At 37.6% G+C, this 27,883-nt stretch overlaps 1 protein-coding gene across 2 annotated transcripts in view; it reads left to right on the forward strand.

The window, feature by feature from the left end:
* Positions 1–27,883, forward strand: part of psidin (phagocyte signaling impaired) — a 513,704-nt gene that overhangs the window by 173,788 nt on the left and 312,033 nt on the right. For both annotated transcript variants that reach the window (XM_090371034.1, XM_090371035.1), the window contains exons 9-10: positions 13,334–13,512; positions 20,172–20,290. In XM_090371034.1, coding sequence (XP_090227160.1) covers positions 13,334–13,512; positions 20,172–20,290 — 298 coding nt within the window. The remainder of the gene's footprint in view (positions 1–13,333; positions 13,513–20,171; positions 20,291–27,883) is intronic.

The raw sequence follows: 27,883 nt of genomic DNA on the forward strand, positions 1-27,883 counted from the left end.
CGTTCAGTTTTGCTTTAAATGGGCCGTGGCCCATCAGGAGGAAGGTTGTATTAGCATTAGTAGAGGCATATGATGCAAGAAAGCAAGCTTATGCGGCATCAGCCAGAAAAAAAAAAAAAAAAAAAAAAAAAAAAACGTCCACCTCACTCCTCCGTTCGTTCGAAATACCTGTCCAGCTGAGCTTTAAATTTATTTAGGCTATCAACTTCCACAACAGGGGATGGAAGTCTGTTCCACCAACCAACTACCTGCTGGCTAAAGGCAAATTTCCGCTTGCCGGTTCCTAGTCTCCAGACACTGTAATTTGCAAAACTTAAGCCTTTCTTCGTAAGAGCAACCCTTTGTTCCATTCATTAAACTTGTTGCCCTTCTCTGTACTCTTTCCAGCAGCTCTACATCCTTCTTGAAATGAGGCCTCCAGACCTGTATACAGTACTCAAGGTGTGGCCTGACCATTGCCTTATACAAGGGAATAATCACCTCCTTATCCCTGCTAGAAAAATTCCTGTATATCATTGAAAAGACACCATGAGCTACTCTTGCAGCCTGTCTGCACTGTCAGAGAACTTCATATCTGCCTACACAATTACCCCCAGGTCCTTTTCATTCTCTACCACTGTCAGTGTAGTACCACAGAGTTGATACGTTGCTCTGGGGTTGCTGTTTCTCATATGCAGTACTTTACATTTGTCAATGTTAAACTTCATTTGCCACCTCTCAGCCCATCTGCTCAACCTTTCCAGATCCTGTTGCAGCAGCATAGCGTCAATAGTGTCCTTAACAACCCTGCCAACGTTTGTATCGTCTGCAAACTTGGACATTAAGCTTGTTATGCCATCATCAATATTATTTATAAATACAGAAAACAATAATGGACCCAACACTGAACCCTGAGGGACTCCACTAATAACATTAGTCCACGATGAGCAGTGTCCGTTGATTACCACTCTGTCTTCTCCCCCTCAACCATCCTTTTATCCATAGCAGCAATTTGCCTCCAATGCCACACTGCTCCAATTTGTGCAGCAGTCTTCCATGTGCATCAGTATCAAAAGCCTTTCTAAGATCCAAGTATATAATATCAAAGTTATTCCCTGCATCCAGCTCTTTTGTGACTGCATCATAGTATCCAATCAAATTGGTCAGGCAAGACTTCCCCCTTACCAAAACCATGCTGTGTCCGAGCTATAACTGAAGTCTTGTCCAGATGATCCTGCAGTGTTTCCTTAACCAGTGCCTCCATTAATTTTCCTGGAACAGAAAAACTCACAGGTCTATAATTACTTGTGTCAGCCTTTGATCCTCCTTTGTGAATTGGGGTCACATTTGCACATCTCCAATCTATGTGTACCTCCCCTGAGTCCAAGGAAGCTCACATAATTATGGCTAAGGGTTTGCTTACTTCCTTTGCTGCCTCCTTTAATATAACTGGATAGATCCCATTCATCCCAGGTGCATTTCTTGTGTTTATCTTCAAAAATTTCTCCTCCACTTTACTCTCAGTTATTACAAGATTATCTAGCTTACTGCCAGAGTTGAATACACCTCTGGCATTCCTCTCGCTGAATAACTCCTCATGTGTGAATGTCAGTACAAAATATTCATTTAGTTTGTTTGCTACCTGAGCAGGATCATCCACAGTTGAACCATCGATGTCAAGTGGACCAATCTGATTCATACCCTTCCTTCTAGAGTTTACATAAGAAAAGAACTCTTTACTGTTTTTCTTTGCATCCTTTGCCAAAGATTTCTCGTAATCTGCCTTCGCCTGCCTAACCTCCTTTGTAACTTGGTTACAGATCAACTTATATCTATCATAGGCTTCTGTGTCACGTGTTAATTTATATGTATCCCATGCATTTTTCTTCTTTGCCATATGTCTCATCAGTTCATCTGACATTCATTTAGGCCTAAACCATGAACAATATTTCTTAGTTGGTATGTAAAGCCTAGTAGCTTCCAAGATAAGTTCTTTGAATGCTTTCCATTTTGAATTTGCTGTTGGTAACATCACAGTTGGTCCCACTGTATAGAATTTAAATACTGTCTCAGTCCATCGTAGTCGCCTTTACGAAAGCAATAATCCTTCCCTTTACCCCTAATGGTAGTTACCTCTTTCAGTAAATCCCACTTCAACACACTGTGATCACTGCCACCTAGTGGTTCATTTACCTGCAGATTCTTAATGCATGAAAAATCACTACTGATAATCAAATCAAGAGTATTACTCCCTCTAGTTGCCTCCTGAACATGCTGATGTAGAAAACAATCATCCAATAAATCCACAAAAGCCTTGCTAGTGTGTGAGTGACCAGCCCCCAAATTCCAGTCAATATCTGGGAAATTGAAATCCCCCATTATAAGACTCTCTGATTTACTGGCCCACTCTATTTCCCTGTACAGTTTCTTATTATACTCATCAGAGTCATTAGGCCAAAGGCACACTCCTACTCAATTTTGATCTCCCAGTGCTTATGTCACACTAAACTGACTGAACACTGCGCTGTCCAGCGATGTAGACTGGCTTCACTTCCTTGGATTTTGTGTTTCTTAACTAATAGCATAACCCCTCCTCCCTTCCTATCCTTTCTGTAGGCATTGTACTCCTCAAATTCCAGTTCTGCATTCCTTATATATGTGTGACACCACGTCTCTGATATTCCAACAATATCCGCCTTTGATGCTTTGAGCAATACCTCAAATTCATCAAATTTATTTACCAAACTCCTAGCTTTGGATCAAATTTATTTACCAAACTCCTAGCTAGTACCGTTATTGCGGTACTAGCTCCTAGCTAGTACCGCAATAACTCCCAGCAGTCTCTGAAATATCCTGTATTTAGCCTAGGATAGAACCACGAGGGGGCTTTTGGGTACATTTTTGCGGCTATCGGTATGAAGCTTCTTGTAACATGACCCTTTGGCGACATCTTCCTTCTGTGCTGCCAAATCTTCAACATGTGAGCAACTATTCGTTGTTTCTCTGTTGTCCGGCTGTTGGTTGGGTCCAAAGTAAAGTCATAGATGGAGGCAGGCATAGCCTTGGTCAGTAAATACATGAGTCCACATCTAGTCACCTCGAGGTCCAGCAGAAGAGCTCCTGCCAGGACCTGCAGAGCATGGGTGCTCACCGTTTTGCAGGCCCTAGTTATAGTTAGAAATATGTTTCTTTGGATAGTGTCCAGCAGTCCTCTGTTGACTGCGGTTCCGGCCTTCCTGATCCAGATTGGCAATCCATAGGTGATCGCTGGGATGAATATTGTTTTATAATACAGGGACAGGGTGTTCCTGTTGAGTCCCCAGTCCCTGCGAGATACTCTTGCTAGAAGTGCTGCATAGTTCCTTAATTTCTCTGTCTGGTAGGTGAGGTGTAAAGGACAGGTTTCCATCCAGGATAATACCTAGATACTTTATTTGCTTTGCTAGTTTAATGGTGGATCCCGCTATCTTTATTTGCGGTGGTCGTCTGATATTTAGGGAGCCTTTTAGTAATGCTGAGTTTGTCTTGGTTGGTGAAATCATTAACATATGTGTTTTCGCCCAATTCTGTAGGGTTTGTAGTGCTAGGTTTGCCTGTGTTTCAAGTCCCGTTCTGGAGTCCGCTTCCACCATTAAAATGAGATCATCAGCAAAGGCCTGACAGGCCACATTTCCCAGGTCCAGACCCAAGAAGTCATCAAAGACCATGTTCCACATTAGTGGCCCCAGGACAGATCCCTGTGGGCAGCCCCTTTGGACGCTTTTAACAACTCTTCGGAAAGTTTGCGACGACCTCAATTTTTCTATCCAACAGATATGCCCGGACACTGTTATACAAGTTTTCTGGGAGTGCTGCTTTCTGGAGCCTGCCAAGGATGCTCGGCCACCAGACGGTGTCGAATTGTAGGGTTACACTGACAGTGGTAGAGAATGAAAAGGACCTGGGGGTTAATTGTACAGGCAGATATCAAGTTTTCTGATTAATGCAGATGGTCAGCAAGAGTAACTTATGGTGTCTTGTCAATGATATACAGGAATTTTTCTAGTAGGGATAAGGAGGTGATTATCCCCTTGTATAAGGCAATGGTCAGGCCACACCTTGAGTACTGTATACAAGTCTGGAGGCATCATTTTATGAATGATGTAGAACTGCTGGGGTGAGTCCAGAAAAGGTCAACAAGATTAGTGAATGGAACAAAGTTGCTCTTACCAAGAAAGGCTTAAGTTTTGCAAATTACAGTGTCTTGAGACTAGGCACCTGCGAGGTTATCTGATTGAGATGTATAAAGCCTTGAATGGTTTGAGTGTGCTCAGTGCTGATGTGATTCTTCCTGTTGTTCAGAATAATCGCCTGAGAGGCCATAAAAAATTGAGGAAAGACAGTTGTAGGATATATGTGCAGAAGTTTGCCTTTAGCTAACGTGTGGTTGATTTCTGTAACAATGTAAAAGTTGATAGCTTAAATAGATTCAAGGCAGAACTAGACAAACATTTGGAGTGAGTGGATGGGTGAAATTAGAAGTTTTTTTTTTTTTTTTTTTTTTGGCTAATGCTATATAAACTTGCTTTCTTGCATCATGTGCCTTTACTAATGCTTATGTTAATGTGCACTTTAACCGGAAATGGCTCGGGAGCGTGCCAGGCAAGAACCGTTCATCCCATTCAAGAACCACAGCTTCGAAGAAGGGATGACTGTGGATTCCCCAGTTTCTATTAATAGTGTTGCTCTCAGAAGAGCAAATTCCAAGCTCTCATGCCACTTGCCGTCCCAAAATCTGTGTGGCTGGCCGACAATAGAAACACATGCTGTGTACGATAAGCCTGCGGATATTTAAGAATGTACTGTACGATAAGCTTCACTGTTGAAAAAAAAAAAAAAAAAAAGCAGGCAGACCTCTGAAAGCTTTAGTATTTTATTGCTTTTATTGGTGTTTTATTGCTTTTATCCAGTGTTTGATCTACATTATTTTATTTTATTGTATTTTAAATTTTATATTTTTATTGTACAGACCGGTATCTTATTTTATCAGTTTTATCCAGTGTAATTATATAATTCATTCTATTTATTTTATTTAATTTTTATCATTATTATCGTAATACAACACAACTCTAATTTATTTAATAGCAGTTGGTGTAGGATTGTACAGTTATTGTGAACATGAATATTCCCAACCCCAGAGGCCTATTTGAGGATAGGTAACATCGTCTTGTTTGGTACATTTACTACTACCCATATGCAGTACTTTGCATTTGTCAATGTTTAACTTCAGTTGCCACTTCTCAGCCCATCAGCCCAACTTTTCCAGATCCTGTTGCAACAGCATACTGTCATTAATCTTATTAACAACCCTGCCAACCTGTTTATCATCTGCAAACTTTGACATTAAGCTTGATATATCTTCATCAATATCATTTATAAATATTCAAAACAACAATTAGCCTACCACTGCAACCTGAAGGACACCATTAATAAAATTAGTACATGTAGAGCAATATCCGTTGATTACCACTCTGTGTTCTCCCACCCAACCATCCTTTTATCCATTGTAGCAACTTGCCCTTAATGCCATACTGCTCCAATTCGTACAGTAGTCTTCCATGTGCAACAGTATCAAAAGCTTTCTTGAAATCCAAGTATATGATATCAAAATTATTTTTTGCATCTAGTTCCTTTGTGACTAAATCATAGTATCCAATCAAAGTGGTCAGACAAAACTTCTCCTTAACAATCCCATTCTGTGTGAATTATTACTGCTGCCTTGTCTAGATGATCCTGCAATGCTTCTTCATGTCACCCTTTGATCCCCCCCCCCTCCCGGAACCTCCGTAGCCAGGTGGGCAGGTGCAGCACATGTTTTTTGATTAGACTGGGGTTTGAGCCCGTGACCAACAAATACAGAGGATGCGGAAAGGTCAGGGAATGACCACCGCATATCCCCAGAGCAATATGGCCTTAGTTGCTAATGCTCCTAAAAAAACAGATAACTATAACAGGATCCCCCCCCCCCCTTTGTGAATTGGAGATATATTTGCACATCTCCAGTCCGTGTAGACTTCCCCTGAGTCCAAGGATGTGCTCATAATTATGGCTAAGGTTTTGCTTACTTCCTTTGCCACCTCCTTTAATATAACTGGATAGATCCCACTACCCTAGGTGCCTTTCTTATATTATATTCAACAATTTCTCCTCCACGTTGCTCCCAGTTATTACAAAATCATTTAATTCTGTTAAAGTTTAATAAACATCTGGCCTTCTCTTGAATAACTCCTCTTGTGAATGTAGATGCAAAATAATCATTTAGTTTGGCAGCTAACTGAATATGATCATCTACAGTCAAACTATTGATATCAAGTGGACCAATGTGATTCGTCCCCATCCTTTTAGAGTTTATATAAGTAAAGAAGTCTTTTCTATTTTTCTTTGCATCCTTTGCCAAAGATTTCTCATAATCTGCCTTTGCTTGCCTAACCTCCTTTGTGACTTGATTACAGACTAGCTTGTATCTAGTCTGTAAATTTTCCCCATATACTGAAAATTATAAAATTTGAACAACATGAACACTTTGAACAATCATCAGTTTTGTTCAACAGAAACATTCTCATTCTGTTACACCTCTCTTATATTCCTGATTTGGTGCCATGTGACTCCGGCCAAAACAGGATCTGAAAAGGAAACAGTCAGTTCATTTGAATCAAACACGATGGGCATTTAAAAGCATTCACAAAAGACAACTTGCAGATATGGCTGATCAGTGACAGGCATGATGGAACAAGTGGTTGCAGATGGAGAACCACCAAATACGGAGGATGCAGAAAGGTCAGGGAATGACCACCGCATATTCTCGGAGCAATATGGCCTTAGTTGCTAATGCTCCTAAAAACCAAATAACAGCAGATGGAGATTATATTGAAGAACATTTGAACAATAAACATTTATCATTGAATAGAATAAATTTTTTGTAACACTTCCAAACTGTTTTTTTTATCAAATAGGTTTTCATTGAGTTTCATTGTGCCTGTCACAGCTCCCCAAGGTGAAGACCTTTGGGATCTGTAGAAAAAGAAGTCATTGGTTTCTTTTGATAGCAGTACTCTCATTCTCATATTTTTAAGTTTGGACTTCTATTTATTTATATTAATGTATATATAACATTAAGTGAATACAGCAGGAAATTTAGGAAATTCAGTACAAGGTATATAATAAGATAATAATAAGCTAGCTAGTGAAATAGAACTGAAAAATATGGCAGTAAAAAGTACTGAAATTCATAACAGCCACATATTGATCTATAATAGTATCACAGATTGAGAAAATTTCTGGCTAAGAGAGCAAAAAAGACTTTTGCTCTCTTACTTTCTCACATATGTGAATACAAAGAAGAGAGGAACAAATCAGATTGGACCCTTGTAATGCGTGCAGAAAAGTCTTAGATAACCCAGCTGATGTTGTGGATGAATTGAACAGGTACTTTGCATTGCTATTTACAGATGAAAGACCCTTCATGATGTGGAGAAACTGGGCAAATGAAGGAAAGCATAAAATTTAAATATTAAATTATTTATTAGTAAAACTGAAGACATTAAGGCTAGTGGAACTGCCTGGTATTGATGGCTTATATCCAGTAATTTTGAAAGGGTAGAGGCAGCAAGAGAGTGCATCGAACCATTAAGGTTAGTTATGAAGTATGAAGGCACCACCCACGGGACTCAGGAAAGAAATCTTTGGATTGAGAGATGTGTCAGTGCATATCTAAGAGCATCAATATAAATCTAAGAGTGAAGTGTAAATACTGACCAGTCAGTCTGACTTCAGTGGTAGAAAAAATCATGGGGTCAGTGATCAAGAGTGCATACAGGATGATTTAGAAAGAAATGGAATTCTAAAGGAAATACAAGCATGGTTTTGTAAAGGGAAAATCATGTTTACTCAACCTGGTTATCTGTTTTGACAAAATCACTCATGAGCTGAATGCAGGAAATAATTTTTACATTGGTTACTTGGATTTCAGCAAAGTATTTCACTCACTTTGTCAAGAGAAGTTACTGTATAAGCTGGAATACTTTGGAATCATAGGTAAGATTCTAAAGTGGGTTGCAGTGATTGCAGGAGGCAGAAGGTTGTGATTAATGGATACTTTTCAGATCGGGCTAATGTAAAAAGTGGGGTTTCCCCAAGGATGAGTACTGGGACCACTCTTGTTTTTGATTTTCTTAAATGTCACTGACAAAGGGAAGGAGTCTGTGATATCAAAATCTGAAGATGATTTAATTTCAAGATTAGTTATTGATGACCACTAAGCAGAGCTTATTCAAGACAACTTAGATAGACTTCAGGATGGTCAGAAAAGTGGCAGTTATGTTTTAATCCAGCACAGTATAAGATCTTACACTTAGTATTAGTAATGGCGTTGGCACTTCCGTAGCCAGGTGGGAAGGAGCAGCAGTGCGTAGCACACACTTCTTGATTAGACCGGTGTTCGAGCCCGTCACCACCAAATACGGAGGATGCAGAAAGGTCAGAGAATGACTACTGCATATCCCGGAGCAATATGGCCTTCATTGCTAATGCGCCTAAAAATAAAAAATTAAAAAAAATTAGTAATTACTACACGGTGCAAGGAAGGCAATGGCTTATGCTGCACCAGCCAAAAAAAATATATATATATATTAATAATAATAAAAAAATAAATAACAATAATAATAAAATAACAAAAAAATAAAATAAGAATAAAATAAATAAGAAAAAAATAGAATATAATAATAAAATATTATAACTGAATATAACTCCACTAAACCTTCTACATGTAACTGACGAAGAAATTAAACAGGAACTCTCAGAACAAAACATAATTCAGGTCAAGAGAATCCTTATTAAAAGGGATGGCTCATTACTTCCAATTAGAAACATACTACTAACCTTTAATTTGCCAAATCCACCAACTTCTGTAAAGACCAAATATTTGAACTGTTATGTCTGACTGTATATACCAAAACCCTATTAGATGCTTCAAATGTCAGAAATTTGATCATTCACAGGCAGTATGTCGAGGGGCTGCAGTATGTGCTGCATAATGTCCATACCGAATGTTCTGCACAACCTTTACAGTGTCCAAATTGTAAGGTCAATCACTCCGCTTTTTCCGAAGACTGTTAAACATGGAAACAAGAAAAAATGATTGAAAAGTACAAAATTGAGCATAAAGTTACATATCTTGAAGCAAAGAAACAAGTATCACCAATCACAGGAACACACTCATATGCAGCAACTGTCCAACAATACAAACGTATATCTGCTATTACCACTGCTGTTCAAACCAATGTTACAGTTCCCCCAACGTCTGTATATTTGGAGGTGTTTTGATTTTTTTTTTTTTTTTTTTTTATGTGAACCCCAAACACGAGAGGTATTAGAACCAATAGTACTTAGTACCGTGCTTGGGTTGGAGGTTGAGAAGACGAAAGAAGATATTTGTTGACATTGGACTTGAACTTCTGTAGATTGTAATTTTCAGAAAAATTTGTATGAAGGAAGGTTTTTCCAGAAAACGGCAGTTGAATGATTAAATGAGGAAGATGAAAAGTTGGTTCTGTGGGTTTGAAGTTGGACAGTAAATGGATGTTGGCTGGTGGCGGCTCGTGTTCGGACTGTTTTGAAAGAGAGACTGAGAATTATACAATCCAATTCAGAAGAACAGTGCCCATGGAAGTATCTGTAGAAGAGGCATGCAGCAGAAACAGTACATCTATGAGACATGAGTGGAGAGACTCTGTTAGAGATGAATCATTAATTAACCTAACTGCCCTCTTCTGAACGGAATCAAGAAGCCTGAGAGAGGTTTTGGGGGCACCACCCCAGATGTGGGAACAATATTCCATGGTAGGGCGGATTTGCGATTTGTACAGAGTGAACAGCTGTTTGGAAGAAAAGTAACGCCGAGAGCGAAAGAGAAAACCAAGTTTTTTAGATGCAGAGGAAGCAATATTTGTAATATGCTTGTGTGCCAAGAGAGATTAGAAGTCAGGGTAATCTCCAAAAGAGATATATCATTTTGCCTAGAAATCAGAGTGTCACCAAAGATAAGCATAGGAGCAGATGAATCCTTTTTGTGAGATATAAGACAAGACTGAGTTTTAGAAGGGTTGAAATCAACTAAGTTGTCTTTGTCCCACTGGAGAATTACCTGAAGATCGGCATTTAAGGAATTGGTAGCAGATTTTCGAGAAGTTGAAGCTGATTGAGCTGGACAACTTTCTCAAAATGGAAAGTGGAATGCAATGTGCTATCATCGGCAAAACTATGGATAGGATTTCGAGTCAATAGAAGAAGGTCATTAATATACAAGAGGAAAAGAGTGGGGGAAAGAACTGAACCTTGGGGGACACCAGCATTAGTGGAGAAGTTAGAAGACAGAGAGCCATCTACCATCACCCTCAGTGAGCGTTCAGAGAGAAAACTGGATCACCAATTACTAAAAACAGTTGGCAAACCATAAGATGGAAGCTTGTTTAGAAGACCTTTATGCCAAACACGATCAAAAGCCTTTGTGATGTCAAGAGCAACTACTTGTGTTTCACCGAACCTTTCCATTGAATTAGTCCATAAATGGGTAACATAAGCCAGAATATCACCAATGGATCGACACTGACGGAATCCATACTGGCGATCGTTGATCAGACGGAAGGTTTCTAGGTAGTTTAAGAGTTGGTGGTTAATTGATTTCTGCATTACTTTAGAAAGAGTAGAAGTAATTGCAATGGGACGATAATTGGATGGGAGGGATTTGTCACCTTTTTTAGGAACTGGCTGGATATGAGCAAATTTCCAAGCAGAAGGAAAAACACCTTTGGAATAAGAAAGTGAGAAAAGGCGGCAAAGAATAGGAGTAAATTCAGGAGCACAGGTTTTGAGAACAAGTGGAGAAATGCCATCAGGACCTGGAGCTTTCTTAGCATCAAGATTCATCAAAATCCTTCTGATATCCTTTTGATGGAAGACCACAGGAGGCATTGAATGGAGCGTGTTGGGAATGGTGGGAGGTGTTTTACCAAGATCATTAATACATGAGCTGGAAGAAAAATGGGATGCTAGCAGGTCAGCTTTATCCTTGGCTGAAGTGACAACAGAACCATCTGGTTTGGACAGAGGTGGGAGCAGAGATGGGCAGAAGTTGCAGCCAATAGCTTTGGCAAGAGACCAGAATGCTCGGCTACCATTAGGGCAAGACGTTTTCTACTCTTGGCCTGTTCAAACTCTAGTTTGGACTGATTAATAACTGCTTTACAATTGTTGCGAGCTGTGGTGTAGGCAGAAAATGAAACTGAAGAATTAGAAACAAGCCAGTTACGATATGCAACATTCTTCTCTTGAACAGTCTTAGCACATTTATTGGAAAACCAAGGTTTAGATAAAGGACGAGATTTTAAAGTGGAGTGTGGAATAAAGGATTCCATTCCTGCAAGAATAATTTCACTGACACGATCTGAGCAAACGTTGACATCAGAAGTTTTGAAACAGTAATCCAACCAAGCAAATGAAGAAAAGAAGTCTCGCAGGTCATCCCATTTTGCATTCTTGTAGTGCCAAATAACACAAGGTTGGGAATAGCCATGAGATAAGGGTTCCATTGGAGAAGAGACAATCACCAGGTTGTGATCTGAAGTGCCTAAAGGACCTCTCACTTCGACCGTGTACTTAGAAGTGTTGTTTGTGAGAAAAAGATCAAGCGTATTGGCTGTATGATTAGGATTGTCCGGTATTCTTGTAGGTAAATGAACAATCTGTGCTAGGTTATTAGTAATTGCAAAAGCCTCAGCATCTCGACCTGCTGGGTCGGTGTGACTAGAAAATGGAAGCTAGCTGGAGTTGTGAACATTACAATCACCAAGGAAAATTACCTCACTGTTAGGAAAGTTGGACTGGAGAAAGTCAAGTTGCAAAGAGAGGATGTCAAAGAGCTCCAAGTGATTAGTGGAGTTGGGAGAACGGTAGAGACAACAGATGAATTTAACACAATGAGGTAGAGAGATTTTAAGCCAGAGAAGATCAAAGAGAGGAGATTCCAAATTGGGCTCGTTCAGTCATAACTCCATCACTAGCAATGCCAGAATAACTTGAACTTGGTAGAGTTGAACTAAAAATAGTAGTGGAAGAAAGGGTTTTGGGTGTTATGATATGGTTAGGCATGAAGTTCTCCAAGCTGGGCATCTTAGAGGAGACTTTGAGGTGTATAAGTTTCTGAGAGGAGAAAGTAAATAAATGAGGGTAAAATTTTCTCTATCATAAATGATTCCAGAACTAAGGAGTATAAATTAAAATTATGGGATAAGAGGTTTAGACTGGAATGCAGGAAGCTTTCTTTTACAAGTGAGTTGTTAATTACTGTGATAAATTGCTTTCACTGGTGGTTGCGGCTGACGACTTGGAGAAATTCAAAGGTTATCTACATGAGGAGGGGAGTCAAATAGTTATTGTATTTTATTTTATTATTATTTTTTTTTTGATTAATTTTCTTTTCTTTCCTTGGCTGGTGCAGAAAAAGCTTCTTTGCATTTATGTTTAATACTAGTATATGTCTGAAATGCTCCTTCAGCCATTTTCTTTCTTATGAAATTTAGGTGCTTCAACATACAGTATTTTTGCTGATAATTTGTCCTTGAATAATTCATCTCCAGATAGGTAACTAATGAGTTAACCTGGAAATTTGGAGCACATGTCTATTTTTTATTAAAATTGATTGGGTGTTTAAAGGCATAATGTGAAATTTCAGGCTATCCTGCAAATTTTCATTGTTCTTTCCTTTTTGCCAGAAAACACATTGCTTCATGAACTCATATTCTCTTCCAGTGCATAACTTGTAATAACTATCCCTGTAAGTAACAGTTTGGTATCCAGGATGTTGACTGTTAATTTTCTCATTATTCCTCTGAATTTGAGATATTTTATACTAATTTTATATGAATAAAATTTAATAATACAAATACAGATATAAAAAGTAGTTTAGGAATATTTATGTTTGTATTCGTTTCAGATTTTTTTAGTGGCCTATTTTAGGACAAATCACCTGAGAATAGATTTCCCCAAGATGAGTAGTAAAGAGATAAAATTGATAAAATTTACAACATTTAGACTTCCATGCTGATAGTATCAAATTGGTAACTGAGTTTATGGGTATATCAGATAACTTAGAAAGTAATAGTAAAAATTAAGTTCCCTTTCTATTAAAAGCGGTTTTATTTCTATTGCTGTGATTGAGATTATATTTTGTTCCCATAGACTATTAAATAGTAAATTTAATAAATTTTGAGAAATAGCGTATTATGATATATTGTTTCTTGGTTTGGTTTTTATTTTGTAGTCCGTCATTGGATCAGCCAGTGGACTATACATTTGATATGGCAATAGACTTTATAGCTTCCCTTGTTGAACAACAAGATAAAAATTCTGATATGAGGAAACTAAGAGGACCGTACCTAGCTCAGTTGGAACTTTTAAGGCATCTTATAGAGAGAAATGATCCTTTAGCATCTAGAATAGGTAAGCATATGTTATGATGATTCAAAATGTGCCAGCTATTCCAGAAGTTCTTTGAGACCATATAAAAATAATCATGATATAAATGTTCCTAAGTACATAATGTTTTATATATATAATTGTTTTAAGTTTAGGCAGAGAGTGATTCTTCAGAAAATTAATGTTTTATCCGTAATCATTAAGTCTGAGTGGCAGCAACAGAATTTTTGAAGATGTGTTTTTATGTTAGATGTCTTAGGAAATTGTTAACCATTTCCAGAGAAGCGGCACAATAATATCTAATACAGTGATATCTCCAACATAGATGTAAGAGGTATTAGAGAAGAGGAATAGTTTTTTACGTATTCCTTTGGCAATTTTTTTTACAATTTGTTTTTTAATTTTTGATTTCATTTTTAACAATTTTGCTATAATTTTGGTCAACAAAGTCAAAATAAGAACAAATTAATATATTTAAAAGTATATATGTAGTTTTAATTTTTAGAAATTTCAAAAGTCTATGAAGAAATTCAGTCCACAAATCCAGCCACTAATGGAAAACTCGCTGCCATGGGATAATGCATGTTAGTCAAACTCATTCTGAAAAAGATGGGTTTGGGTTTGTTGAACTCTCACTGAAAAGAAAATTGCTATTGAGGTGCATATTTTCTCACATATTATGGAAAATATATGCAATATGGTGGATGGAGTAGCATTACTGTTATTGACCACTGTTATTTCTGATTTTCATAAATGATGTTAACTACAAGATAGATGATTATATGGGCTATAGAGGGTATGATGTAAAAATTTGCAGATGATGTAGAGATTGGGAAAGCCATTAATGATCAGTATCAAGCAATGTTCCATCAAGATGGCTTTTACAGGCTTTGGAGATGGTCAGAAAACTGGCAGCTGTTTTAATGCAACAAAATGCAAGTGTATAATTATTTTGGTGAATAGCAATCCCAAAACAATTTGTACACATGGTGGAGTCGAATGCAAAACAGTAGCGGGAGAAAGGGATCTGGGAATTATGATACAGGCACACATAAAGTTCTCTGAGCAGTGTAAACAGGTGGCCTGGAAAACCCATGGTGTATTATCAATGATTTATCAAACAATAGCCTGTGGAGATAGGAGGTGATAATGCTGCTATATAAGGTAATTGTAAGACCACATTTGGACTACTTTGTCCAAGTATGTAGGCCTCATTTAAAGAAAAGACATTGAGCTTCTTGAAAAGGTCTAATGACAGCCAACCTACACAGTGAGATTGGCTGAAGAATGACCATATGTGGAGACTTTGATTATATGGGCTATAGAGCATGTCTACCAGGCATCTTAGTGGGGACCTGATTGAGGTCTGTCTGGCTCTGAGTGAGGATAGTAAAATGAATGAAGGAAAAATTTTCACTTTATAAAGGATTCCAGAATAGAATCCATACACTCAAATTACAGGCAAAGAGCTTTGATTGTAGGAAGTTTTCTTTATAGCCTGAGGATTGTTGATTACTGGAAGAAGTTACCTCTGCAGTTAGTTGAAGCTGATAGTTTGAATAAATTTGGTGAGCTGGATAGTTGTGTATGTAAGAAGGGAAGTACATAATTAGTCTATTTTCTTATCCACTTTTTATATAGCTTTCTTTTATTTTGTGTACCTTCCCTTACATTTTATTGTTATTTTTGATTTATTTTTTATCATTATTTTATTCTTTGTTATTGTCATTAACTATTATTATTGGCTGGTAAGCAAAAACCTGTGCCGTCCTTGCACTATGTGGCTAATTTTATGCTTTGTGTGTGGCTGCTGCACAAACAGTAGCAGTACACGAGGACTTTGTGCAGATAACTTGGTCTTTGGTTTTCCACAGGAAGGTAAACTGTTCCTTACAGATAGGCAAGCATCTCTTAGTTGACTACATCACCCTCTAGAATAAACACACTGGTGTGCAGTGCCCTGTTAGTCAAAGCCCATTATCACTTTCCCTTCAAGTGATTTTGCTGGAATTCTTTCTCAGTGATGGCAACTTTCACAGTGGGGATGTCATTGGTTCAAGAACACTTTGTTTCATCATCTATTCTTTTTAAGTAACTCTTTGTGTTTCTCATGCAGTCATCATGTTTTTCTCAAATCAGCATTTATGTTAGGCTGTGTTTAGTTGTATCAATGCAACTTCAGATCCTTTCTGAGGATGGCAAAGTAATTAACTTCAGACATTCCAACTTTCTTTGTGGTTCATTGATACTCTCTGTTCATGACTAGTATGCATAATCTGTTTCACATTGTTTTTGTTCCACATGGTTTAAGCCATCTGCCATGCTGTCTTTCAGGGATTCGTGGTCATCTAATTAGCCTGTGATGCCAATCAAATACCTTGGACTAGGATTTTTTTCATATATTCTTTGATTTTTCAAACGTTTCAAGAGATGTTTGAAAAAAATTCAATTTCGTCTGAGGTATAAAAATATTCACCTTCACATACTTCTTACCATGTTATCTGATTGTGAAGGATACCCCAGACAGCTCTTGAGTAGATCAAAATTACACCCACAATGTCTTCTAAGACCCTTGTAAAAACAAAAACCCTTCTTCTTTCCCTTGATTTGACTATTTACTTCTTTAAATAGACTACTTCAATAGTATTACAGTAAATATTAATATCTGAAAACTCTACAGATGGATCCTTACTGATAACAAAGTCAGTTTATTTTAAATTAGTAATCTAAGTAATACATTACTAATTTAAAAAGTTCTTATCATTTAATTGTTAGAATATCAGTACAGTAGAGTATTGATAATCCAAACTAATTGGGAAGGGGTAATTCAAACTTTCGGTTTGTTCGGATTTTTGAACTCATCAAAAATACTTTTCTGGAGACTAAAAAAAAGGTTTAGTAAGTTTAGAAATAAAAGCACTAAGTTGTACTTAGGTATTTTTATTCTTAGGTAACAAAACAAATGCAACTTTCAGCCACAATAACACATATGTTTAGGCCTTTAACGAAAATAATTACTTATTTTTTGCTGCACCATTTTCGAACTTCTTGTTTTTTTCTGCCAGATCCGTCACTCTTTTCAGCAAGGGTAGTTGAGTTGGACAACATTCAGTTTGTTGCTCGTACCAAGCCATCACAGTCTCTAGTGCGGCTAACGGCTCAGCACTATGATGCTGAGTGTTGACGTCATTTTCTCGTTGTCGTCTTCGTCCGTATCATTTTCAGGAGCTCCGGTTTTGTTTACCTTCACAATTTCATTTAAAACAGGAAACCCTGTAGCATGAAAATCGGCAAAGGTAAAGAAAGCCTGCATGAGAAGTGCGCAAATTGTTCGATGAAATTTACTGGTAGAAGTACTTTGCCATAACGGCATTTGTATTGTTGCTCGCTCGGTAAACAGACAGTGGGTGTTATTGGTCAGGAGTAGAAATTGAATCCCATGGGAGATTGAACCTCCCAAAGTGGAGGGGGTAACCTAACCTTTTTTCTTTAGAATCACTGATGGACTAGTGGATAAATTGTTCATTAAAAAAAAAAAGAGAGAGTCAAGGAAGCCCACACGAGAACAATGCAAACTTTTACTGGTGAAACTACGTTACAAACATTTTTTTTGACTCCAGAACTTCCAATATGCCTCTGTTCGTGATTCAGTTAGTTAATTCAATTAGTGATTCTAAAGAAAAAAGGTCAGGTTACTCCCCTCCACTTCGGGAGGGTTTCAAACTCCCGTGGGATTCAATTTCTACTCCAGACCGATAACAACCACCGTCTGTTTACTGAGCGAGCAACAATACAAATGCCGTTACGGCAAAGTACTTTTACCGGTAAATTCCATTGAACTTTTGTGTGCTTCTCATGCAGGCTTTCTTTACCATAGCCTCAAAATCATTTTCCAGCCACGCCCTTGCATCACCTTCATTGTAATCTTCAAACCCAGTGATTGACAGTTGGACAGACAACTTGAGTTGTCGAGACCCACTAATTTTTGTAAATTTATTGTAATTTTTCCTTATAGTAGATCTGCGATCTCATTATGTATTTAAGGTAAACTTTATGGATTTTTTCCAAAAAAGATAGTATAGGCTAATGAATAGAATAATGAATATTCCAAATATTAGTTATATCTATAATTATTCTCCATGCAAGGATTTAGGACAAAAGCTTGCTTTTTCTTCGTCCCCCTTCAGATATATGCTATTTCAACACCTTTCGAATTACACCTCACCCGGATGCAGCCATTTCTGAAGAAAACCCCAGATAAGAGAATTCTTCTGCCTTAAAATATATAATATTTCAAAAATAGCCTATACTATCCTTTTTGGAAAAAATCCACAAAGTTTATCTTAAATCCATAATGAGATCGCAGATCCATCAAGGAAAAATTACAATAAATTATTAGCATTTGTCTGACTTTGCAAAAATTAGCAGGTCTCGACTACTCAAGTTGTCTGTCCAACTGTTTAATATAAAGTTTCGAGACTTTAGGACCTCCAAATTTTTTTACACTAACCCAGTGATTGACTGAAACAAGTTGATCATGTCACTCAGTATTTGTCCGTCACTCTTCAGTTCAGATTCTGCTCATCTCCTATGGTTCTTCTGCAATAGGTCAGTTTTTTCCAAGCATTTTTTAAATTCTGTGCAGTGACTGATTCCCATGTGTCGGCTAATATGTAGCAGCTGTCCTCGAGACTGAGCTTTTTCAAAAAAGCTATGATGCTTTCTGCCAAAAGCAAACGACACAAGACATGTTTTTTGTAGATTCTCTTCAACTTCTTGATGACTTCCTGATCCATCGGTTTGGAGGAGGGAGATAACGTTTGGTAGAAGAAACATGACCTCGAATCTGTTGTCTATTTTGTTTTAATGTTTCCACTGAAGGATGTGATGGAGTGTTGTCTGTGATAAGCAAGACCTTGCCATTTTGCCTTGTTTACGATACTTTTTGACATTCAGAATAAAATTATTGGTAAACCAATTGGTAAGCACTTCTCAGTTCATCTATGCTTTTTTGCACTTTATAGCTCACATGGAGGCAGGAGACATTTTAAAACAATGGGGTTTCTTTGATTTTCCCCATCAACATCAATGGCATAGTTGAAACTCACTTTTTACTCACTTCAAACAGGGGAACAGCTGTTTCATGGTGAGTTGCAAGAGAGTTTCAGGGCAGTGACTTCCAGTTTATTCTAGTCTGGTCAGCATTGTATACATCATCTTTGGAATATCCTTTACTTTCCATTAGATTGATAAACTGTTTTTAAACGATTCCCCTGCAGCAAAATCATAAGATTAAATTTCCCCTTCAATGCGAAGTTCTCTAATGCCATGCTATGATTTAAAGTTTTTTAGCCAGCCTGTACTGGCTTTAAAACCTGAGGGACTGCTTAATTTTTTTGTTAAAATCCAGTGCTTTTTCACACAACAAAGGTCCAAATATTGGTTCTCCTAAACTTCATCTCTGTATGAATCACAAATAAACGTCATCTTTGAGGGATGGGTCATTAGCTTTTCTCATAATTTTTCTCTTTTTTTGCACCATCATCTGAATCAAGTTTCGATGCAAACTTTAAAATTTTTCCTTGTTGTTTTTAATGTCTGTTATGGTTGACTTTCCAACCTCATAAAATTTTACTAATGAAAACCCTCTTTCTCCCTTTGAAAGCCTGTTTATTCAGGTATCTTCAATTCAGGTGTTAAAAATGTCTTCTTTTAATAGATGAAGATGATGCTATAACTACAGTAAGGTAAAATAAAACTTTGTAAATAAATGTTCAGAATCTTCTCTTCATTTCTATATCTAAACTTCGTAAACTTTTTGCTCTGTATCTCAAGCATGTATCATGTTTGTTGCAATTTTTGCATGCCATGTTCTTTGTTATTGATTAACGCTTATCTTTTTTTATTGTTTTAGATTTTACGCCAAAAAAAGTCTGAACAGAAATATCAATTACAAAGCGTGTTGAATAACAGATTACAGTGTAATGTTTAGTTGGTACTGTATGTATGTTCATGAAGCTATGTACGTTAGCGTAAATTTATTTTTATTTTGCTAACCTGTGGATAATATTCTTCCGATTTTTATGTATCATTTAATTTTTTAATTGGTAAGGTAATAAAAGTGTAAATTTGTGATTTATAGCCTGTGGATAATATTCCTCTGATTTTCGCTTATTAGAATTGCAATTTAATAGAATCAAAATTCAGTTCGTAAATGTGATCACTATAACCGGTGCTTACTGTAATTATTTTATGGCACCAGCATTTAAAAAAAAAAAAAAAAAAAAAAAGAAACACTGGCTCATTCGGATTATTGACGTTCGGATTTTCGATGGTCTACTGTATTTTGATTGGTTAGATTCTCATAATGAATTCCTTAATTAAAGTCTTTAAATATTATAATTATGAATTAAATTAGCAAATTGCATATTGAGCTTATATTTTTTGATACTGTGTATTTATAATCTTAAATGAAGAAAAACTTTCCGAGTGATTGTTCAGCATTATCGGCTTTAAATATCATTGTACACTTATACTATTATTTCTGTATTTATAAATAACTTTATTTATTCATAAATATCATTAATGTCTTATTTTATTATTATTATTTATTTTATTCGTTGTTTTTTTTTTTTTTTTTTTTTTTTTTTAATTTTCATCATTGGGATATCTTATGTGATTAGGAACTATGGTTGATGTCTTGATGTCATTTTATGAAAAGTTTGGCTCAAAACCATGCTGTTTTCTGGATATGGCCCATCTTGTATCATCTTTATCTGTTTCTTCTCATGATCTTAAAAAGGTAACATTTAAAACTTATTATTATAGTTTATAAGTTTATAGCTACCATTATTTCATAATCTGTAGATTGTAATTTTCAGGAAATACGTATGAAGGAAGGTTGTTCCAGAAAACGGCAGCTAGATTAACTAGAACAAGTGCATTGTGAATTCAGCTTTAATTAATACATAAGAATATTGAAAATTTCTTAAATGTTATTTTTAGAATACATTGAAACCATATTGAGCATATGCATTGCACACCAGAATCTGTATTATGATTAGGTTAACTGGTTTAAGCTTGTCATAATATTCAACTGGTGTTTAGGTCAGCATACTCTTAGTTACAGAATTTTGCTGAAGTTTTCTATTAGTAATTCTTTGGAAAGAGAGCATCACACTATCCATGTAATATGCTGGAGGAGACTTTCAGGTGTGCATATTAGGCCTGACATAGCCAAGCGGTCAGGAGCAAAGAGGGCAGTGGCACACACTCTTTTTAGTGCACCTTTGTTCAAGCCCTCAACTGCTAATTACAATTAATGATGTATTCATGATTTATTAACTCCTCTGATCTGGTGGGCATGCCAGAGTATAAACAAGAACATTTTTATTTGTATGCATGGATTGTGGTGTGGAATTTACACTTCAGAGTTAAGTCAGGTTCAGGTACCGGGCAGTACTAGTGGCAGAAGAGTTTTTATTGCCTGTTGCCGTTCAGTTATCTTGCTTATAGGAGCTCTGAAGTAAACAAAACCATGACAAAACTTTTGTTTTTGCTTTCTTTCAGTGTCTCTTTTACCTTCTGAATAGGATATGTCCAAAGAATCTCTGAAGAGATATATTCTTTTTGATAAGTATTATGGTAAGACTAAGATATGCTATCTGTCCAGCTTGAGGGCATTGCTTTAAGATAGATTTACACACTGGACATTAAATGCATTGGAAGGGCTTAATGGTAAAACTTCAAATAGCTGATGAATGGTATTATATAAATTTTTGCACATAATATATACAAGAATTTGTACATTCTTGCACATAATACAGAGCATTCACAAACGTCCTTTACAAAACTAAAATGTTATTGTGCAACTAGTATATATGATAAAACCTGAAACAACTTCAAGGTGATAGAGAACACTTTAAAGTTTTTATTCAACAACCAGAAAATGTGCATGCTGCAATAGATGGCAGTATAATTACAAAACTTAATCATGGTAGAATTTACCAACCAGAAAAGATGAAGTGCATACTTTGGTTCAGTGAGGTACAGTCTGTAGCTACCATCACAAGCATCATGGATCTGGACATGTTACAGAATTTACTCCTACCTCAGCTGCAGGATGACAGTGATGGTGATTTGATTTCCAATAAGATGAAGCTCTGCTGCATTACCTACCACAAAGGAATTTATGCATACCTGAACACGGTGTTTTCTGGAAAGGGGATTGGTCAAGGAACACTGATAGACTGATTTTGTGATCTCTCACCCCTTCACTCCCCATAATCCTCCGACATTGCTCCTTTAGATTTTACTTTCTGGAGATTTCTGAAAGATCAGGTATACATTCTACCTATGCCAGGAACCATTACAGACCTTAATGCACAACATATCCCTGTTAAATTGATTTTCTCCAATCAATTAGAGCCAAATTGATATAACCCATAATAAGACATTGACACTTACTTGCCCATTTCATTTGCTTGTAGAGGCTTTCGTCATAATCTTCACAATCACCTGGTCTGTAGATTACTCCTACTCGCATTATACCTTTGTTTCCAACTATCTCACACCATGCAGATTCTGTACTAGCGTGAAACATCTGAATCTGGGAACGCTATCGTCGCACACAGGCTGCTTCTGATAAGAAGCATTACCCCACCACCCCTTCTGTTTACCCTGTCCTTCCTAAATACATTATAAAAACCATACTGAAACTCATCATCTCCTATTTACTGTTGGCACCACGTTTCCGTAAGTCCTATTATGTCCGTGTTACTTGTTTTAACCAGCAGTTCAAATTTGCTCATTTTATTGCTGACACTTCTAACATTACTATATAAACAATTGAGACTTACTGTACTTGTATATTTAACAACCCTGGCATTAGCTACCCGCTCACTTGAAATGTTTCTGCCCCCAGAACATCTAGATAATATGTCGTGGAAACAGATAAGAACTCTTGAGGTATGTACAAGAGTTACTTTGACCAATATTATCAGATAAACACATGTCAGTATTACCCACATCCCCCCTAACTAGCAGTTTCCCTGAACCTTTAAGGTATCCTCAGTAATACTGACAAAAACGTTTACACCACCTTTGTTTAAGTGTATCCCGTCTCTACAAAACAAATTCCTTCTATCTACAAGTGTGGGCCAAGCTTATAGAAATTTCCCCCAAAAACCTTTCAGAGTCCTTCATGTCTTGAGTTAATCCACAAGGCTTTTAACATATAATCCCTCCTATCGTATCTGGGCAGAATTGCAGACACGTAGGCATTGTGGCCTAGCTCGTGGCATTTTCTCAGCATGGTCCTGTATTTTTGCCACAATTACCTGTGGCACAATTTCCACAGGTAATTGCCTATCATAATTGCATTCCATCTTCTGTGATATCTCTTCTCCATTACTTGAATGTCCTATTGAAATTATCCAATTTTTCTTTTACTCGTGTACCTGATTTGGTCCAAAAATGAAAAGTTCAACTGTTAGTCACTAGCAAGGCTTTTGTGGATTTATTGGATGATTGTTTTCTACAGCAGCATGTTCGGGAGGCAACTAGAGGGAGTAATACTCTTGATCTAATTATCAGTAGTGATTCTTCATGCATCAAGTATCTGCAGATAAAGGAACCACTAGGTTGCAGTGATCACAGTGTGCTGAAGTGAGATTTACTCAAAGAGGAAACGACCATCAAGGGTAAAGGGAAGGATTTTTGCTTTTGCTTTTGCTTCAGTGTGCTGAACTGAGATTTACTCAAAGAGGTAACTACCATCAAGGGTAAAGGGAAGGATTTTTGCTTTTGTAAAGGTGACTATGGTGGTCTGAGACAGTATTTAAATTCTATTCGGTGGAAACAACTGAAGATGTTACCAACAGCAAATTCAAAATAGGAAGCATTCAAAGAATTAATCTTGGAAGTACTAGGCTTTTCATACCAACATAGAAATATTGTTCAAGATTTAGGCCTTGTCAGATGAACTAATTAGACATGTGACAGAGAAGAAAAATGCATGGGATACATATAAATTAACATGAGACATAGAAGCCTATGATAGATATAAGCTGGTCTGTAACCAAGTTACAAAGGAGGTTAGGCAGGCAAAGGCAGATTACAAGAAATCTTTGGCAAAGGATGCAAAGAAAAACAGCAAAGAGTTCTTCACTTATGTAAACTCTAGAAGGAAGGGGATGAATCAGATTGGTCCATTTGATGTCGATGGTTCAACTGTTAATGATCCTGCTCAAGTAGCTAACAAACAAAATGAATATTTTGCATCAACATTCACACAGGAGTTATTCAGTGAAGGGAATACCAGAGGTTTTTTTTTTTTTTTTTTTTTTATGTAAACCCCAAACACGAGATGTATTAGAACCTGTAGTACTTAGTACCGTGCTTGGGTTGGAGGTTGAGAAGAAGAAGACAGAAGATATTTGTTGACATTGGACTTGAACTTCTGTAGACTGTAATTTTCAGGAAATACGTATGAAGGAAAGTTGTTCCAGAAAACAGCAGTTGAATGAATAAACGAGGAAGGTGAAAAGTTGGCTCTGTGAGTTTGAAGTGGACAGTAAATGGATGTTGGCTGGTGGGGGGCATGTGTTCGGACTGTTTTGAAAGAGAGAGGGGGAATTATAGAAGCCAATTCAGAAGAACAGTGCCCATGGAAATATCTGTAGAAGAGGCATGCAGCAGAAACAGAACGTCTATGAGACATGAGTGGAGAGACTCTGTTAGAGATGAATCATTAATTAACCTAACTGCCCTCTTCTGAACGGAATCAAGAAGCCTGAGAGAGGTTTTGGGGGCACTACCCCAGATGTGGGAACAATATTCCATGGTAGGGCGGATTTGCGATTTGTACAGAGTGAACAGCTGTTTGGAAGAAAAGTAACGCCGAGAGCGAAAGAGAAAACCAAGTTTTTTAGATGCAGAGGAAGCAATATTTGTAATATGCTTGTGTGCCAAGAGAGATTAGAAGTCAGGGTAATCTCCAAAAGAGATATATCATTTTGCCTAGAAATCAGAGTGTCACCAAAGATAAGCATAGGAGCAGATGAATCCTTTTTGTGAGATATAAGACAAGACTGAGTTTTAGAAGGGTTGAAATCAACTAAGTTGTCTTTGTCCCACTGGAGAATTACCTGAAGATCGGCATTTAAGGAATTGGTAGCAGATTTTCGAGAAGTTGAAGCTAATTGAGCTGGACAAGTTTCTCAAAATGGAAAGTGGAATGCAATGTGCTATCATCGGCAAAACTATGGATAGGATTTCGAGTCAATAGAAGAAGGTCATTAATATACAAGAGGAAAAGAGTGGGGGAAAGAACTGAACCTTGTGGGACACCGGCATTATTCAACTCTGGCAGTAAGATAGATAATCTTGTAATAACTGAGAGTAAAGTGGAGGAGAAATTGTTGAAGATAAACACAAGAAAGGGATGGATGGAATCTATCCAGTTATACAAATATTAAAGGAGGCGGCAAAGGAAGTAAGCAAACCCTTAGCCATAATTATGAGAGCTGCCCTGGACTCAGGGGAGGTTGCCATGGACTGGAGATGAGCAAATATGACCCCAATCCACAAAGGAGGATCAAAAGGAGACAGGTAATTACAGACCTGTTAGTTTAACTTCTGTTCCAGGGAAATTAATAGAGGCACTGGTTAAAGAAGCATTGTAGGATCATCTAGACAAGACTTGAGTTATAGCTCGGACACAGCATGGGTTGGTTAAGGGGAAGTTTTGTCTGACTAATTTGATTGGATACTATGATGTAATCACAAAGGAACTGGATGCAAAGAATAACTTTGATATCATATATTTGGATCTTAGAAAAGGATCTTTGGATCTTATCATATATTTGGACCTTTGATACTGCTGCACAAATTGGAGCAGTGTGGCATTGGAGGCAAATTTCTGCTATGGATAAAGAGATGGTTGAGTGGGAGAAGACAGAGAGTGGTAATCAATGGACACTGCTCTTCTTGGACTAATGTTATTAGTGGAGTCCCTCAGGTGTCAGTGTTGGGTCCATTGTTGTTTTCTCTATTTATAAATGATATTGATGATGGTACATCAGGCTTAATGTCCAAGTTTGCAGATGATACAAAGTTGGCAGGATTGTTAATGACACTAATGACAGTACACTGCTACAACAGGATCTGGAAAAGTTGGGCAGATGGGCTGAGGTGGCAAATGAAGTTTAACATTGACAAATGCAAAGTACTACATATGGGAAGCAGTAATCCCAGAGTAATGTATCAACTCTGTGGTACCACACTGACAGTGGTAGAGAATGAAAAGGATGTGGAGGTAATTATGCAGGCAGATATGAAATTTTCTGAGAAGTGCAGACGGTCTGCAGGAGTAGCTCATGGTGTCTTGTCAGTGATATTCAGCTATTTTTCTAGCAGGGATAAGGAGATGTTATCCCCTTGTATAAGGCAATGGTTAGGCCACAGCTTGAATACTGTATACAGGTCTGCAGGCCTCATTTTAAGGAGGATGTAGAGCTGATGAAACGAGTACAGAGAATGGCAACAAGATTAGGGAATGTAACAAAGGGTTGCTCTTACGAAGAAAGGCTTAAGTTTTGCAAATTAGTGTCTGGAGACTAGGCACCTGCAAGGTGATCTGATTGAGGTGTATAAAGCCTTGAATGGTTTGAGCATGCTCAATGCAGATGGATTCTTCCTCTTGTCAGAATAATCGCCTAAGAGGGCATAAATTCAAATTGAGGAAAAATGGTTGTAGGATAGATGTGCGGAAGTTTGCCTTTAGCCAGCAGGTGGTTGATCGCTGGAACAAACTTCTATCTGTCGTTGCAGAAGTTGATAGCTTAAATAGATTCAAGGCAGAACTTGTCAAACATTTGGAGTGAGTGGATGGGTGAAATTGAGGAAAAATGGTTGTAGGATAGATGTGCGGAAGTTTGCCTTTAGCCAGCAGGTGGTTGATCGCTGGAACAAACTTCTATCTGTCGTTGCAGAAGTTGATAGCTTAAATAGATTCAAGGCAGAACTTGTCAAACATTTGGAGTGAGTGGATGGGTGAAATAAGGGGTGGTTTTTTTTTTTTTTTTTTTGTTTTTTGGCTGATGTTATATAAGCTTGCTTTCTTGCATCATGTGCCTTTGCTAAAGCTAAAGTAGTACAGCTTAAATGTATTCTGCACCCCAATCTTTCAGTCCGCTGAATTAGATATTTCAACCAACTGTTTGTTTCTTTTAATATTCAGTATTAGTAAGGCCTTTAACACATCTCTTTAGTTTTCAACCCCAACCAGTGATTTCCTAACAGCAATCCAATTAAGCATTAATGTCAAACGTGTAAATTTTTTTTTTTTTTAGGTCCTAGCCACTGAAATCCCAGGAAACTAGGTGGCAGGACCTGCCAGAGTAATTTGTTGTGATTCTGAATACACCCAGCTAGTCTCCACGTGGCGAGGTATGGGAAACGTTGGGCCCCACTAGGGGCCTTGCTGCCAATAAGCCAGACAAACGATGGGCACAACATATCACACTGCACAGACTTGGCCCACACACTTTCAAGTCTCTGGCTTGACAGTGTACTGTCCTCGATACAGCGAAACACACACGGAGATGGGAGAAATCCCAGCTGCCATCTGACACGAACATACCTTTTACCTTATTAGTAAGGCCAAATGATGTAAGGTTTCTGCAGAAAAATTTAAAAATTAAATAAAAATAACAATAATAGCAATAATAATAATAACCCATGGACATAACCTCAAAAAAGTAAGGAACGAACCTGTACACCCTCTCCTCCCTTATGTACATGGATGACATCAAACTCTTCTTGGCAACCGAGAAGCATCTCCTCCGGATCACCTAAGGATTCAGCAATGATATCAGGATGGAATTAGGTCTAGACAAATGCAAGACCCACGGATTGGATCAGGGGAAATTAGTCAGCCAAAACCACCAGTTGTACACTGGTAAAGAGAGCGAAGCCATAATGGGGGAAGAGACCTACAAATACCTGGGAATGATGCAGGCTCAGTAGTTAGAACACAAGGCGTGCCTGACCAGAAAATACAATCAGATTCAGAAGCCTTCTCAAAGCAAAGCTGTATGGAGGGAACACAGTTACAGCTGTAAACACTTATGTAGTCCCAGTGCTTCTACCCACATACTCCTTTGGGATCATAGATTGGACTAACACCAAGCTGGAGAATATCATGAGAAAGATAGGTCCAATGATGACCAAGAGCTGCCAACACCATCCGAAGTCAACTGTGGAGTGACTGGCAATAGCTTGGAAAGGAGGAGGAAGGGGCATGATAGACCTCATCAAGCAACAGAAGACAGCAAAACACAGTAGCACTCTACCAGGCCATAAAGAAAATAGACAAGTGGCATACCCCACTCAA

Source organism: Mastigoproctus giganteus, chromosome 3, assembly GCF_048544385.1.
Source record: "Mastigoproctus giganteus isolate SK-2022 chromosome 3, ASM4854438v1, whole genome shotgun sequence".
NCBI classification, from domain to species: Eukaryota; Metazoa; Arthropoda; class Arachnida; order Uropygi; family Thelyphonidae; genus Mastigoproctus; species Mastigoproctus giganteus.